This window comes from Manihot esculenta, chromosome 18 (assembly GCF_001659605.2).
Source record: "Manihot esculenta cultivar AM560-2 chromosome 18, M.esculenta_v8, whole genome shotgun sequence".
Lineage (NCBI taxonomy): Eukaryota > Viridiplantae > Streptophyta > Magnoliopsida > Malpighiales > Euphorbiaceae > Manihot > Manihot esculenta.
In genome coordinates this window covers 1,658,697-1,674,852 of record NC_035178.2, presented here as the reverse complement: position 1 = coordinate 1,674,852, position 16,156 = coordinate 1,658,697, and the positions used below count along the sequence as shown (strand labels likewise).

Below are 16,156 nucleotides of genomic sequence, written 5' to 3'. Positions count from 1 at the left end.
TTCGGAGGCTTAATTTGGTCCATCTTGGAGTCAGAAGCTGCAAAAAATATAAAATCAAAACAGGTTAGCATAATCCCAGTAGAAATCACAAAGAAAAGGCAAAACGGCTGGGCAAGGTACAATACCCGCATCTTGGATATCCCTAAGATTACAGGCAAACATACACTTCTCGACGTCGTACTTCTTGTCAACAGAAGTCAATCGAAGGTACCCGACCTGTTCGGTAAGGCTCAGCTGGGGCAGGTCGTTGCAACCCAGAGAGACATCCTCCCAGTCGAGCTCCACCCCCCACGACGAACCGGAGTCTATCTTCAGCTCCGCGACTACAAAACCCTCTACCCAGCCCTTTATGGAATCCTTATAGCCCGTGAGGATGGATAAACCCCCACGGGGGGAAAAGTAATAAAAACAGTTACTCGCTCTGACAAGACGAAAAAAGGTCACGAATAGATGAGCCGTGGGCGTAAATCCCCAGCTCAAGCAAATGGATTCAAAGCAACACATGAACAAGATAGAATTTGGGGATAGCATTCGGGGAGTTATCCTGAAATATTGGAAAACCTCGGTGAAGAAGGAGGTAAACGGAAAAGTTAGACCAAAGTCCCGTTATTTAACAAAAAAGACTATGCTACGATCCTTCTGAGGATCTATCAAACCGGGAGGAGGAGGATCTGGAAGAACAATCCTCTCGTTTCGGAGAGGAGCTCGGATACAGTAAAGGGGAGTATCCAAATACCTCCGAGAAAAGAAGTTAGTTATAGTAGAGGGAGTGATACTAGACTTGAGGTTAAAAACTTCAGGAAGCTTAGAAATTTCCATGGAGGTAGAAGAGGCGTACCTGAAGAGCGGTATAGCGGATGAGCAGAGGAGAGCGAAGGAAAACAGAGAATAAAGAAGAGCAAAAGTTTTGAGAAAGTTGAAGAATTTGAAATTCGAAACAGTAACGAGATGAAAAGATGTTTTAAGGCAGACTGTACTTGGGCGGCGCGATCATAATGATCCTCGGGTTTTACCCCCTCATCAGTCGGGCAATAACTGATGAGAAGGTAAAGGGGCAATTGATGACCGCTAGATTTCTCCACCTCGGACTGGGGCCAGACCCATATCGTGAGCCCATCATTTGGGGGTCCAAGGCCTCCCCCGTGAGACTGGTCCAGCCCGTCCCCCTCCAGATCGGACTCCAATCAATTTTCTCAATCAGGCCGGCCTAACCTCTCAGGCCCGATGAACAGATCCTTCTTGGGCTCAGCCCATGACTTATCTTCCGGTCCAGTCCGGAATCAGGAGGGAGACCCACTTGTCCGTCATGTGGGTCCATACACATGCGCGCCCGAGGAGAGTCAGGAGCCGTTACGCATGGGACAGAGATCTGATTCCCTCGTACGTCCGTATCAACGTAGCAGGGACAGGTAGTCCAATAATATTCGTTCTGTTAACACGTCACTAGCAGACAAAAGAAAACATATAAAATGAGAAATACTCTCCTCTAGGTCTAAGATTTTTCCTGTCTTACAAAATCCATTATAAAACCCTATTTTCTGGATTTCAGATCATCATAATTTATAAATTTTAATAAAGTAAATTAATGTAAAAATTATAATAAAATTTATTTATTAAAAATATATTTTTTATTTATTTATTTCACTCTTATACAAACTATGAATTATGATTTAAGTAAAATTTATTATTTAATAGATTTGCTCCATTGATAAATTTTTAGTCAAATGATAAAAATATAATTTATATAATAAAAATATATTAGTATTTATATTTATTTTTTTTTATTTTTTATACCTTCGAATAAAAGAAAATAAATTTATTTTTCACTCGTCAAAATAAATAAAGGACATCTTCCCTCCTTTATTTTTTCTTCCCCTCCATAATTTTATCCAAACATAGCATAAAGTGCGTGTCATAACAGCATAAAAGAACAAGCCACGTAGCACTCTAAAGACCCAGACCTCAAGTTCGTCGTTATTTCTCTTCACCACGCGCTAGTGCCGTAAGTGCGGCAGCGCACACAGCACAGAACAGATATATATGGACAGGAAATAGAAAACAGAAGCACATCGAAACGGCAAAGCAGAAAAGATTAATACCCCAGAGGATCTAGGGTTCCCTTGGATCTCTCTGTGAATTCTCTGTCTTTGTATAAATTGATTGCTTCTATTCTATTTTTTTCTGTGATTCTCTACTTTGATCTTGTGTAAATGTCGTACATTTAAGGGGTTTGCAGAATTGGTGAGTTGATTCTATAAAGGTATTTAACAGAGTTCAAATCTAGGATTTTAGGGTTTTCGAATTTGGTAATAGAGTCGTATGCTCAAATCAACATTGAAACGTTAAATTAGAAATTGGGAATCGAAGGAAAGGAAAAGGAGAGTTTTGGAGAGTGCATTTCTTGATCTGTAAATATGCGAGGACTGCAGAAATCAAAAAGAGTTTCTTGGGCAACGGATGTTAATCTTTGTCAGGTAAAAGTGCCAACCTTTAAAGGAATCTTATAGATCCTTGGCTAAATTTCAGCCTATTTGATAAATTCTTATATACCTCATTCACTGAACAAGCTAAAACAGACTCAGGCGTGGAAGTGAAATCTAATTTTTATGCTGATTTTAGATAATCGTTGTTTGTTTTGCTTAATTATTTTATCATTTGAGTTTGAAAAATGGTTTTCTTCCCCTCTTCTCTTGGTGACCTTGCTTGCACTTTGCGCTTAACTGTAATGGCGTTACCCAATTGTTATAGTTTTGTCAGTATTAAATCTGTCCAATGAATAACGGTTTGCTCTTCATTTATCTAGAGGAAGCAACTCGTACTTGATAAGGGAAAATGAATTCTTACGAATCGTTTTCCATGGCATTTGAATTCAGAAACTAGTTAGAAATTTCAAGCTTGTCATGGAAGTTGCTTAGCATAATGTAAAGTTCAATACACCCTTTTTCTAAATGCTGTACAACACAAGATGATTTCTTATGGAGGTTTGTAGCATCTAAGTTCTTCTGCTGGCAAAAAGTGCCTTTGGTTCAGAGACATTTACGAAATAAATAAAATTGATCGAGTTAAGAAAATTACTGAATTGAAGGTGAATCTCTTTGCTTTCCGCGACTGTTCTAATCATATGATACTAATGTTGTTTTTTTTATGCAAAATAATTATATATAAATCAGGTCAGGCTTTCTTTTATTTATTTATTTTTTTAATCCTATTTTCTTTTGCTTGTGCACTTGAAGTTCAGATTCTAATGAATTTCTAAAATTTATATATACTGGCACTTTAGTGTGAAACTATATTAAGGTAATGGAAAAAGTAGTTTGATGTTAATCACGTTAATTTTCCCGGTAACTTTGAATCATTAATTATATGACAGCACTAGATGGCTCGCAATAGTCACTCTTATCAAATCCTTTTCACGGATGCTTCAGTTTTTGTAATTTGTGGATGAAAGTTTATGAATTGTTATTTCATATATTCTTGTTAAATCTTCATAATTTTTCAGTATCTTTAGTTTCCTTGGGCTCTGGAGTTATAGTTTAATTTGTTGAGAAGGGTAGGGATTGGGGCAGGAAAGCAACCTATGTCACAGGAGAATTACTATGTTTTGGTAGAACATCTAACAATGATTAATTCGGGACCCATTTTTATGGGGAGATCTGCTTAGTGTGGCCTTATTCTTGAATGCTACTATTGATTAAGATGTGCTATTTGGTTTTGTTGATGGTGCTTAACGCTTGCCCTTTAATCTGAGACTTGAAACAATCAGATAAAGAACTTAAGCTTCGATTTTCATACTGGAAAATTTTTATCATTTGGTTAACACAATAAATAAGGGAACAAAAAACAAGGTTCCTGTTTTTGGCTTACTTCAGTATCTGGTAGTCTCAGTTGTTTGTCATATGAAATTCTGTTGGCAACTCAAATTCCATTTCCCTTTTTCTTATCTACTCTATTGACGCTTTAGTAACTTTCTGCTCTTATTCCTTTTGTCATGGTTCCCCGGGCACTCTTCACTAGTTGTCTGATATAAATTCATGTATTGTTGATTTATGAGTTCTAATGGTAGGTGCTTATTCTTGTTGTTGTTTACCCCATGTTGGTAACATACTGTTCACGAGACAGCAGATAAAACGTGTGTGCATGCATGCATTTCATTGCAAAAAGTTTGAACAACGAGATGCTGTCGTATTTCTTTAGTTCTTGTGCCAAAAGTGAGATTGTGTCACTACTAAAGCGGTGATATTATCATGCAACTAAACTGTTCTTTTTAGCTAGCTGTCTTCCAAATTTGTCTTGTTAGTTGTTTTGGCAAGGTGACTAAATCTGACAAACAGCTATTATTTAACAATAAATGGCTAATTATAATATCATGATCAGTTTCAGAAACCCACTGGTGAGGCATGCAAAAGAATTTTGACTAAATGGAACTGATGTCCTTGCTTGACGGGCCATTTGCACAATCACTTACATTCCTAGATTGTGGCACTGGCACATGATGCATCTGCATTCTTAACCTGGTTTTAATTGACTGCCCTTTAGTACCCAGCATTGGGATAGAGAGGTTCTGGGAGGCTGTATAAATAACTTTGATTCAACTTCCTTGTATTGAATATTTCCTCATTGTTGACCCATGATGAAGTGTTGTCTACTAAATTAAAGTCCAAATCCATCTATGTTTGAGTGCTCTCCTTAGGGCTTCTGTGTGCTGTCTGTTCTAATGCTGCCTCCTGTGCTTCTTTGTTTGCATATCCCCAAAAAGATCCATCAGTGTTTAGGCTGATCTGGAGGGTCTTAAGTGGGAGGAATAGAATTCTGAACATTTTGTTCTGTGCTTGATTGGAGCAAAAGATTGAAGGCATCTTAAGATTTGATATCTTCATAGTCCTTCTTCCAGAAAGAAGAAACTTGGCGTGGAAATGTCCAGGAGCATTATTTCCTCTTCATATCTGATTAGGATTCAGTATATATCTAATTATGAACTTATCTGGTGATTAAACTTAAATTGTATACTGGAGGTCCACCCATCAGAAGTGAGAAATCCAGCAAATTTATGAGTATTTTATTGTGTTTTGTGTCTCTTGCTGCTATGTTATAGGCTGCTTATTAGAACTGACTCCCATAGAACCCAACCATGATGGCCTTTTTCTGGTGATTGAGCGTACTTTGGCCCTGCTATTTAGCTTTGCTGGTGACCATCTTGCATCGCAACTTGGAATACACCTTGACATGACAATATTAACTTTCCAATAGCTAGTATGTGGGCAGGACAGGAAGCAAATAGATAAATTGTGTGAGATCATGTTGTCATGCTGATAATGTACTTTTAGTATATCCCTCGATCGTTTATATGGACAATACTCTGTTTTGACTGCATATTTCCATTTCACCATCAGGGGATTTCCCTTCATATATAAAGACTACATAAATGTGGATTGGCGAAAGATATTTGATTTCTGTATGAAGTCCTATTTACGCTGTCCGTGCATACCAGATTTCTTATCATTTTTTTTTATGTTCTTTCCATTTTAATGATCTTGTTCTATTTGTAATGATGAATATGAAAGCTCAATAATAGTCGCCTGCATGCCTCTCCCTTTAACAGGTAAGGCTATTCCTATCCGAGGAATCTCCTTCACAAGTTGGGTTGGGTGCCCAAGATCACCTCCAAGCAAAAGCATCCTGGCTGCCCCATACAGCTGGCACAAATGCTGAAGATACTCTTCCTCCTGGCTTTGAAGGTCTTTCTGCCACCCAGTCGCACACTAAGTCGTCTGACATCCCTGTAATCAAATGGAGATGTCCTCCCAGAGTAAGTCACAGTTTCACAAGGTTCAGTTTTGATCATCCTTTGATGTTTAATTTTGATTATGGCACTGAACTATTAGTATTACAGTTTATCTTGGACTTGGCCTGGCAAGTGGTTGCGGGAGAGGAAAGCAAAGAGGTGGAGGTTCAAAATCAGAGAGAGATGAGAGTGCTTGAAGCTGTTTATCCTCGCACATCTGCCATTCCTCAAAAGTTTGAAACTATTATCATATTCCTTGATCTTCTTCTTTTGTTTTCTACTTCTGGACCTAAAAAGTTTCTTCTCTCTATGCAGCCCCACTTTCTCCGCAGACTTAGGAGATTATCGGCACAGTGATCAAGTGCCTCTGATTCCAATTACTCCCATTGAAGATGAAGATGCAACTGATGCACCTTCTGATTTAATGGGATCATTTAATGTTCCTATGAGCTCACAGTCCCAACTATTAGTCTCTGGAATTCCACCTCCTCAGTGCAGCATTCCTTCCATCTCCAGTACTATCAATGAAAAACCTGCTTCTGGAGCTATCCCTGGTGTTGAACCTGATGTAATAGCTGCTGCATCGGCTGCCTTTGCTGCCATTAATAAGAGCAATGAGCAGGGAGGTTTGGTAGACAATGATCTGCTCATTAAAATTCTCAACAACCCAAAATTGATTGAGAAGTTGATTCAAGATTATGCAGCTGAATCCAATGGGCAGAACATCCCTAAGCCAAATGCACCTTTTGTCCCTTCATCAGATGTTCCACCGCCTCTTCCAACTCTATCAGAACCATCTTATTTGCACATGAATAGAACCGATACCTGCACAACTTCGTCGTTTGTTGCTAATTCAAGTGGACCCGTTTATGCTCAATCAAATGGTGTTGGGCCAGGGTATATCTCAAATGCACAGGTTCCTCCAGCTGCGGCTCCAGCTTCATCTGGACCTCCTGTTGGAGTTCCACAAGTGAAGGATGTGAACTATTACAAGAACTTGATCCAGCAACATGGAGGTGAAAGACATGAATCCCCTCATCAATATGGTGGCCGTTACAGTCACCAAGTAGGAACAAACCAAGAATTACTTCATCTCAAATCAAGAGATTCGAAGCCCAAGATTATGAAACCTTGTATTTACTTTAACAGTTCAAGAGGATGTCGGCATGGCGCCAATTGTGCATACCAGCATGATGCATCTTCCCAGCAACGAAGCAGTAGCATGTCGGAGGTGCAAACTGCAAAGAGAATGAAAATGGATAGGGAAATTAGCAGTTAGTTTTCTGTTGCTTGTAGCTTTTGATATGAAAAAAAAAAAGGTTCACATTTTATTTTACTGCTGGCTTGATTTTGCTACAAAATATTTCACCTTCATTCGTCCTCTCTTCCATGGGACGCCAAGATAAAAATTTACAGGCAGAAGCCCTGATTTTCCTAATCAATTCCATTATAGCATAGCATTCTCTTTATTCTTCCATTTTCATATCAGATGCCAGACATAGGCTTCATTCAAAAATGCATGCTGTATGGGAAACGACTCGTGTTATTATTATATCTTTTCCTCTGAGGACTCTTGAAGAAATTTTATTTTTTATTTAATTTTGATCGATATTTAAACTTAATATGTACTTAGTGCATCATAATTCTTAAAAGATTATTATTATAATATTAGTGAGTGAAAAATAAGTGAAATTGTTTATTGAGGAAAAGTATATATAACATTATCAAGTATGTTGATATAATATTTTGGTTCTTAGTGGCTTTCCCTGTGTAATTTTAATTTTTATTGGACCTTCACATCAAGACAATATTTGCACACCAATTCATGTAGTACATTTGGACTTTTCAACATCTCATGCCCATTAAATTAAAATAAATTTTAAAAATGAAATAAAAAGTAAAACTAAAAAAAAATAAATAAATGTAACAAAAATTCAAAACTAAATAAATTCAAACTCAAATATAAAAATTTAAAATAAAATAAAATCCTAAGATGGTAAGAATTTTAATGTGATTGCAATTCATCTTAAATGAAATGCGACTAAATTTTATCCATCTTTTTTATCTTTTATTTTATATTAAAATACATGTTAATATGATTAGAAAAAATATCAAATATAGAAAAATTATCAAGAACAAATAAAAAACACACAAAAAAAAAATTGTACAAACTGAAAAATAAAACTGCACTTATAGATTGAGACAATAAAAAATAGTAAATAAACTTAAAAAAATATGAAATTTTAAAGAGGCATACCAAAACATCCATTTAAAATAATGGTGAAAGAATTATGAAAAAAATAGACCAATTATATGATATAGCCATCGCAAAGTAGGAAATATTAAATTCGTCAGTTTTTTGTACAATATGACATTATATTAAAAATATAAATATGAAAAATATAAAACATAAAAGTTTTAACAGATATTCTGAAATTCATGTTAAGTATAAAATCACCCCAAAAGGTAATTGGAAGGCTGAGATACGGCCCTCAAAGTGGCCAGCGACAATTACCCAAAAATCATAACTAATTTTATTTTGTATGAAAGGAAACTTCAGAACTAGGTAGGACTCTTTTCTGATGGTAATGGATTGCTTTTTAGATTTGGGAAAGAGATGAATATACAGTTGGTAATTAGGGTTGAAGTATGGTTTTTGGTTGGATGAAAAATTGAGCTTTTTATGAGTGATAAAATATTTATAGATTTAGAATTTAACCGCTTACTATCGCCACCAAATTCTATATACTGTCGGCCGATATAGTGGCGCCATGCTAAAGTTTATATATTTTTGTTTATTTTTTAAATTATTAATACATTATAATAATATATTTATATTATATTATATTTTTTATAATTTTAATATATAATATTTAATATATTTTATTATTAATATTTAAATAAAAATTATTAGTGCTATTTAATTTTAATATTATAAAATTAATTTTATATTACAATTAGACGTATAAAAAATAATATAGTGTTATCATATATATTTCTTAGGTGATAAATTTTTTAATTATTTTTTAATATATTTTATTATTTTTAATAAATTAATATGATAATATTGTGATGAAATCTATGATAATGTCATATTTAAATTTAAAAATAATTATCAATTTAATTAATATTCATTGTAGAAATATTATTTTTAATATATTATTATAATAATATTATAATGAAATAGTCACGGTTATAAATTTATTGATAAGTAGTTATTATATTTTATATATTTTATTATTTTTAATATATGAAAATATTATAAAATTTGATAGTAATGGAATTATATAAAAAATATTTAAATTTATGATATTATTTTGTTAAACGTGTATAAAATTACTGAATTATTTATAATTTATTAAGAAAAAAATTATTTAATTAATTAATTTAATTACAAAATAAATAAATTACTCAATTTATTTATATTTTTTGATAAATTATAAATAATGTAGTAATTGCGTACAATAATTAAAATTATAATATTATTCTATTAAGACCATTGAATTGTTTATAATTTATTAATAAAAAATTAATTAATTAATTAATTTAATTGTAGAATAATTTATTTTTTTTCTCAAATTATAATAATTCAGTGATTTTCTATAATATTTAATAATATTATAATTTTATTTTATAACTCTAAATATATTAATATTTAAATATATTTTATTTTATAGTATAAAAATATTTATATATTTTATAATTAATATTTAAATTAAAAATATTACTGACGTATAATTTAATGTCATAAAATTTATTTTATTTTATAATTAGACGGTTACACGAAAACAGTATAAAATCTATACAGTTATATAAAAAGTAACTCAATAAAATATAAATTTAATTTTTATAATTTTAAATATTTATATTAATTAATTAATTCAATAATTTTATACATATTTAATAATACGATAATATTATAATTCTAATATGTTTTATATAATTTTATTTATTTTTATGTATTAAATATAATAAAATACGTAAAATATAATAGTTACATATCAATGAATTTATAATTTATAATTATTTAATTATAGTATTATTATAATAATATATTAAAATTAATAAAATTTATTATAAAAAATTTATTATTATAAAAAGTATAATATAAATAAAATTATGAAACTAAATTAATATAAATATATTATTATAATATATTAATAATTTAAAAAAAATAAATAATAATCTCACGCTACTGATAATGGTTCAACCATTATTTAAAAAAAAATAATGTTTGATATTTTTTTTTGAAAAGTATTAGATCTTGACGTGTTTCAAATTTTAAATTGATAAATTTTCTTTTTTTCAATCTCAAATTAGTAAAAAAAACCTGAAAAACTCGTACCCCTCTTCTTCTCATGCATTGCGGTCAAGATTTATTAAACTTTATTTTTTATTTTATTAACTCGTAATTACCAGTTTGCCACTTATCTTTGAATAATTATATAAATTATGCTACAATTCATATTTTATTTAAACATATTAAACAAAAATTATATTAAATTCTACCATTTAAATTATTTTAAATGCTAATAATGTTGATTTGTATTTAGTCTACAACAAAACAATCTACGTGGCAAACAAAGTGTCAAATAGAAATGCACAGGTGTTGACCAGACCAAAGCTTTACGTTCTTATCAGCATTCCGTCCTTTCATCGTTCAATTAAAAAATATGAAGGAAACTGCAGTCAGATTCCGAACACTTAAAAGAAGTCAACATAAGCTCCATCCGCAGTTAACGAGCGTGTCATAACAGTATAAAAGAACAAGCCACGTGGCACTCTAAAGACCCAGACATCAAGTTCCTTGTCATTTCTCTTCACCACGCGCTAGTGCCGCAAGTGCGGCAGCGCACACAGCACAAAACAGATATATACGGACAGAAAGGGGAAATAAGAAACAGAAGCGCATCGAAACGGCAAAGCAGAAAAGATGAATACACCGGAGGATCTAGGGTTCCCTTGGATCTCTCTGTGAATTCTATATGTTTGCATAAATTGATTGCTTCTATTCTATCTTTTTCTGTGATTCTCTACTTGGATCTTGTGTAAATGTCGTACATTTAAGGGGTTTTCAGAATTGGTAAGTTGATTGTACCAGGTATTTAACAAAGTTTAAATCTAGGTCTTTAGGGTTTTCGAATTTGGTAATAGAGTCATATGCTCAAATCAACATTGAAACGTTAAATTAGAAATTGGGAATCGAAGAAAAGGGAAAGGAGAGGTTTGGAGAGTGCATTTCTTGATCTGTAAGTATGCGAGGACTGCAGAGATCAAAAAGAGTTTCTTGGGCAACGGATGTTAATCTTTGTCAGGTAAAAGTGCCAACCTTCCAAGGAATCTTATAGATTCTTGGCTAAATTTCAGCGTATTTGATAAATTCTTATCTACCTCATTCACTGAACAAGCTAAAAACAGACTCGGGCGTGGAAGTGAAATCTAATTTTTATGCTGATTTTAGATAATCGTTGTTTGTTTTGCTTCATTATTTTATCATTTAAGTTTGAAAAATGGTTTTCTTCCCCCACTTCTCTTGGTGACCTTGCTTGCACTTTGTACTTAACTGTAATGGTGTTACCCAATTGTTATAGTCTTGTCAGTATTAAATCTGTCTAATGAATAACGGTTTGCTCTTGAGGGACTCGTACTTGATAAGGGGAAATGAATCATATGAATCGTTTTCCATGGCATGTGAATTCAGAAACTGGTCGGAAATTTCAAGCTTGCCATGGTAGTTACTTAGCATAATGTAAAATTCAATACAGGGAGGTACTTGTTTTATAATCCTTGCCACCCTTTTTCTAAATGCTGTGCAACACAAGATGATTTCTTATGGAGGTTTGAAGTATCTAAGTTCTGCTGGCAAAAGTCTCTTTGGTGCAGAGACATTTATGAAATACATAAAATTGATCTTGAGTTAAGAAAATTACTGAATTGAAGGTGAATCTATTTGCTTGCCGTGACTGTTCTAATCATATGATACTAATGTTTTCTTTTTATACAAAATAATTATAGAAAAATCAGGTCAGGCGTTCTTTTATTATTTATTTTTTTTTAAAGCTTATTTTCTTTTGCTTGTCCACTTGAAGTTCAGATTCTAATGAATTTCTAAAATTTATATACAGGCACTTAGTGTGAAACTATATTAAGGTAATGGAAGAAGTAGTTTGATGTTAATCATGTTAATTTTCCTGGTAAAATTGAGTCACTAATAAGATGACAGCACCAGCTGGCTCGCAATAGTCACTCCTATCAGATCTTTTTCATGGATGCTTCAGTTTTTGTATTTTGTGGATGAAAGTTTCTGAATTGTTATTTGATATATTCTAGTTAAATCCTCATAATATTTCAGTATCTTTAATTCCCTTGGGCTTTGGAGTTATAGTTTAATTTGTTGAGAAGGATGGGGTTTGGGGTAGGAATGCAATAGTGCCTGGGTATGTCATAGGAGAATTACTAATTTTTGGCAGAACATCTAACAATGATTAATTTGGGACGCATTTTTATGGGTAGGTCTGCTTATTCCTTGTGCCGTAGTTCCCCGGGCACTCTTCACTAGTTGTCTGATATAAATTCATGTATTGTTGATTTATGAGTTCTAACGATAGAATTTCTCCCACATACTGCTTCCCCACCTCACTAGGTTATTGTTATTTTAAGATGCTTATTCTTGTTGTTTACCCCATGTTGGTAACATAATGTTCACGAGAGAGCGTAAAAAACGTGTGTGCATGCTTACATTTCATTGCGAAAGGTTTGAACGACCAGATGATGTTGTATTTCTTTATTTCTTCTGCCAAAAGTGAGATTGTGTCACTACTGAAGCAGTGATATTATCATGCAACTTAACAGTTCTTTTTAGCTAGCTGCCTTCCAAATATTTCTTGTTAGTTGTTTTGGTAAGGTGACTACATTCAACTGACAGCTACATTTAACAATGGATGGCCAATTATAATATCGTGATAAGTTTCACAGACACGCTAGTGAGGCATGCAAAAGAATCTGACTAAATGGAACTGATGTCCTTGCTTGACGGGCCAATTTGCACAATCACTTACATTCCTAGATTGTGGCACTGGCACATGATGCATCTGCATTCTTAACCTGGTTTTTATTGATTTCCCTAGTATCCAGCATTGGGATAGAGAAGTTCTGGGAGGCTGTATAAATAACTTTGATTCAACTTCCTTGTATTTACTATTTCCTCATTGTTGACCCAGGATGAAGTGTTGTCTACTGAATTAAAGTCCAAATCCATCTATGTTTCAGTGCTGCTCCTTAGGGCTTCTGGATGCTGTCTGTTCTAATGCTGCCTCTTGCGCTTTTTTGTTTGCATATCCCCAAAAAGATCCATTAGTGTTTAGGTTGATCTGAAGGGGCTTAAGTGGGAGTAATAGAATTCTGAACATTTTGTTCTGTGCTTGATTGGAGCAAAAAACTGAAGGCATCTTAAGGTTTGATATCTTCATATTCCTTCTTCCAGAAAGAAGAAACTTCACATGGAAATGTTCCGGGAGCACTATTTCCTCTTCATAGCTGATTAGGGATTCACTAGATATCTTATTATGAACATATCTAGTGGTTGAACTTAAATTGTAGATTGGAGGTCCACCCATAAGAAGTGAGAAATCCAGCCAATTTCGTTGGTGCCATTTCAGAAGAGCGTTTTTGATGTATTCCCCTATGGGTAACAGCTGTGGTTACAACTTCCTTCTGTACCTTTATGTTTAAGCATTTATGAGTATGTTATTGTGTTTTGTGTCCTTGTGGCTAAGTTGTAGGCTGCTTATACAACTGACTCACCATATAACCCAAACATGATGGCCTTTTTCTGGTGATTTGAGCATACTCTAGTCCTGCTATTTAGCTTTGCTGGTGACAATCTTCTTCCATCGTAAATTGGAATACAATTTGACATGACAGTATTAACTTTCCAATCGCTAGTATGTGGGCAGGACAGGACGCAAATAGATAAATTGTGTGAAATCATGTCGTCTGCGTTTAGTATTTCCGTCGATCATTTATATGGACAATACTCTGTTTTGACTGCATATTCCCATTTCACCATCAGGGGATTTCCCTTCATATACAAAGACCACACGAATGTGGATTGGAGAAAGATATTTGAATATTCTGTATGAAGTCCTGTTTACGCTGTTATTTCTGTGCATACCAGATTTCTTATCATTTTGTTATGTTCTTTCCATTTTAATGATCTTGTTCTATTTGTAATGATGAATATGAAAGCTCAGTAATGGACGCCTGCATGCTTCTCCCTTTAACAGGTAAGGCTGTTCCTGTCGGAGGAATCTCCTTCACAAGTTGGGTTGGGTGCCCAAGATCACCTCCAAGCAAAAGCATCCTGGCTATCCCATCCAGCTGGCACAACTGCTGAAGATACTCTTCCTCCTGGTTTTGAAGGTCTTTCTGCCAACCAGTTGCACGCTAAGTCATCTGACATCCCCGTCATCAAATGGAGATGTCCTCCCAGAGTAAGTCACTATTTTACAAGGATCAGCTTTGATGATCCTTTTGGTGTTCAATTTTGATTATGGCACTGAACTATTTGTATTACAGTTTATCTTGGACTTGACCTGGCAAGTGGTTGCGGGGGAAGAAAGCGAAGAGGTGGAAGTTCAAAATCAGAGAGAGATGAGAGTGCTTGAAGCTGTTTATCCTCGTACATCTGCCATTCCTCAAAAGTTAGACACTATTATCATATTGCTTGATCTTCTTTTGTTTTCTACTTCTGGTCCTAAAAAGTTTCTTCTTTCTATGCAGCTCTACTTTCTCCGCAGACTTGGGAGATTATCGACACAGTGATCAAGTGCCTTTGATTCCAATTACTCCCTTTGAAGATGAAGATGCAACTGATGCACCTTCTGATTTAATGGGATCATTTAATGTTCCCATGAGCTCACAGTCCCAACTATTAGCCTCTGGAATTCCACCTCCTCAATGCAGCATTTCTTCCATCTCTAATACTCCTGTCAATGAAAAACCTGCTTCTGGAGCTATCCCTGGTGTTGAACCTGATGTAATAGCTGCTGCATCGGCTGCCTTTGCTGCCATTAATAAGAGCAATGAGCAGGGAGGTTTGGTAGACAATGATCTGCTCATTAAAATTCTCAACAACCCAAAATTGATTGAGAAGTTGATTCAAGACTATGCAGGTGAATCCAATGGGCAGAACATCCCTAAGCCAAATGCATCTTTTGTCCCTTCATCAGATGTTCCACCGCCGCCTCCAACTCTATCGGAACCATCTTATTTGCACATGAATAGAACCGATACCAGCACAACTTCGTCGCATGTCGCTAATTCAAGCGGATCCGTTTATGCTCAACCAAATGGTATTGGGCCAGTGTATATCTCAAATGCACAGGTTCCTCTAGCTGCAGCTCCAGCTCCAGCTTCATCTGGTTCTGCTGTTGGAGTTCCGCAAGTGAAGGATGTTAACTATTACAAGAACTTGATCCAGCAACATGGAGGTGAAAGACATGAATCCCCTCATCAATATGGTGGCCGTTACAGTCATCAAGTTGGAACAAACCAAGAAGTACTTAATCCCAAATCAAGAGATTCGAAGCCCAAGATTATGAAACCTTGTATTTACTTTAACAGTTCAAGAGGATGTCGGCATGGCGCCAATTGTGCATACCAGCATGATGCATCTTCACAGCAACGAAGCAGTAGCATATCAGAGGTGCAAACTGCAAAGAGAATGAAAATGGATAGGGAAATTAGCAGTTAGTTTTTCTGTTGCTTGTGGCTTTTGATATGAAAAAAAGGTTCACATTTTATTTTACTGCTGGCTTGATTTTGCTACAAAATATTTCACCTTCATTCGTCCTCTCTTGCATGGGACGCCAAGATTAAAATTTATAGGCAGAAGCCTAGATTTTCCTAATCAATTCCATTGTAGGATAGCATTCTCTTTATTCTTCCATTTTCATATTAAATGCCAGACATAGAATTCATTCATAAATGTATGATCAATGATGTATTGGAAAAGATTCCATTGTTATTATTACTATATCTTTTCCTCTCAGGACATTTATCCAATTAAAAAAGTGAAAAAAATTAGTAACAATTTTATTTTTTATTTAATTATGATCGATTTTAAACTTAATTTGTACCTAGTGCATCATAATTCTGAAAAAGTTATTATTATAATATTAGTGAGTGACAAATATTTGAAATTGTTATAGCACTGTTGAGTAAAAGTATATAATATTATTGAATTAAAGTATATTGATGCAATTTTGATGTAATGTTTTCGTTCTTAGTGGCTTTCCTGGTGTAATTTTAATTTTTCTTTTTTAAGTTTTGTATAAAATTTAATTTAGTTCCTAATTTTCTATTTTCAATGTT

At 34.1% G+C, this 16,156-nt stretch overlaps 2 protein-coding genes across 3 annotated transcripts; both read left to right on the top strand.

Annotated features, from left to right (window-relative positions):
• Positions 1-1,974: 1,974 nt before the first annotated feature.
• Positions 1,975-7,251, top strand: LOC110606740 (zinc finger CCCH domain-containing protein 6). The gene is made up of 4 exons (XM_021745706.2): positions 1,975-2,474; positions 5,600-5,806; positions 5,891-6,015; positions 6,098-7,251. Exons 1-4 carry the CDS (start codon positions 2,415-2,417, stop codon positions 7,059-7,061), a joined length of 1,356 nt encoding a protein of 451 aa, XP_021601398.1. The 5' UTR covers positions 1,975-2,414; the 3' UTR covers positions 7,062-7,251.
• Positions 7,252-10,669: 3,418 nt separating this feature from the next.
• LOC110606570 (zinc finger CCCH domain-containing protein 6) lies at positions 10,670-15,692 on the top strand. 2 transcript variants are annotated; one of them, XM_021745436.2, is made up of 4 exons: positions 10,670-11,097; positions 14,068-14,274; positions 14,360-14,484; positions 14,564-15,692. In XM_021745436.2, exons 1-4 carry the CDS (start codon positions 11,038-11,040, stop codon positions 15,534-15,536), a joined length of 1,365 nt encoding a protein of 454 aa, XP_021601128.2. In that variant the 5' UTR covers positions 10,670-11,037; the 3' UTR covers positions 15,537-15,692. The 2 variants fall into 2 exon arrangements, with proteins under 2 accessions (XP_021601128.2, XP_043809264.1); XM_043953329.1 differs by having other exon boundaries at positions 10,670-13,917.
• Positions 15,693-16,156: the final 464 nt, after the last annotated feature.

What these genes read in the sequence shown, in the direction of transcription:
- LOC110606740 (XM_021745706.2), top strand. Translation starts at nt 2,415, where the DNA reads ATGCGAGGACTGCAGAAATCAAAAAGAGTTTCTTGGGCAACGGATGTT. An exon ending in CGGATGTTAATCTTTGTCAG is followed by an intron (nt 2,475 to 5,599) that starts GTAAAAGTGCCA and finishes TCCCTTTAACAG; the next exon opens with GTAAGGCTATTCCTATCCGA. An exon ending in AATGGAGATGTCCTCCCAGA is followed by an intron (nt 5,807 to 5,890) that starts GTAAGTCACAGT and finishes TTAGTATTACAG; the next exon opens with TTTATCTTGGACTTGGCCTG.
- LOC110606570 (XM_043953329.1), top strand. Translation starts at nt 13,699, where the DNA reads ATGACAGTATTAACTTTCCAATCGCTAGTATGTGGGCAGGACAGGACG. An exon ending in GAAAGATATTTGAATATTCT is followed by an intron (nt 13,918 to 14,067) that starts GTATGAAGTCCT and finishes TCCCTTTAACAG; the next exon opens with GTAAGGCTGTTCCTGTCGGA. An exon ending in ACATCTGCCATTCCTCAAAA is followed by an intron (nt 14,485 to 14,563) that starts GTTAGACACTAT and finishes CTTTCTATGCAG; the next exon opens with CTCTACTTTCTCCGCAGACT.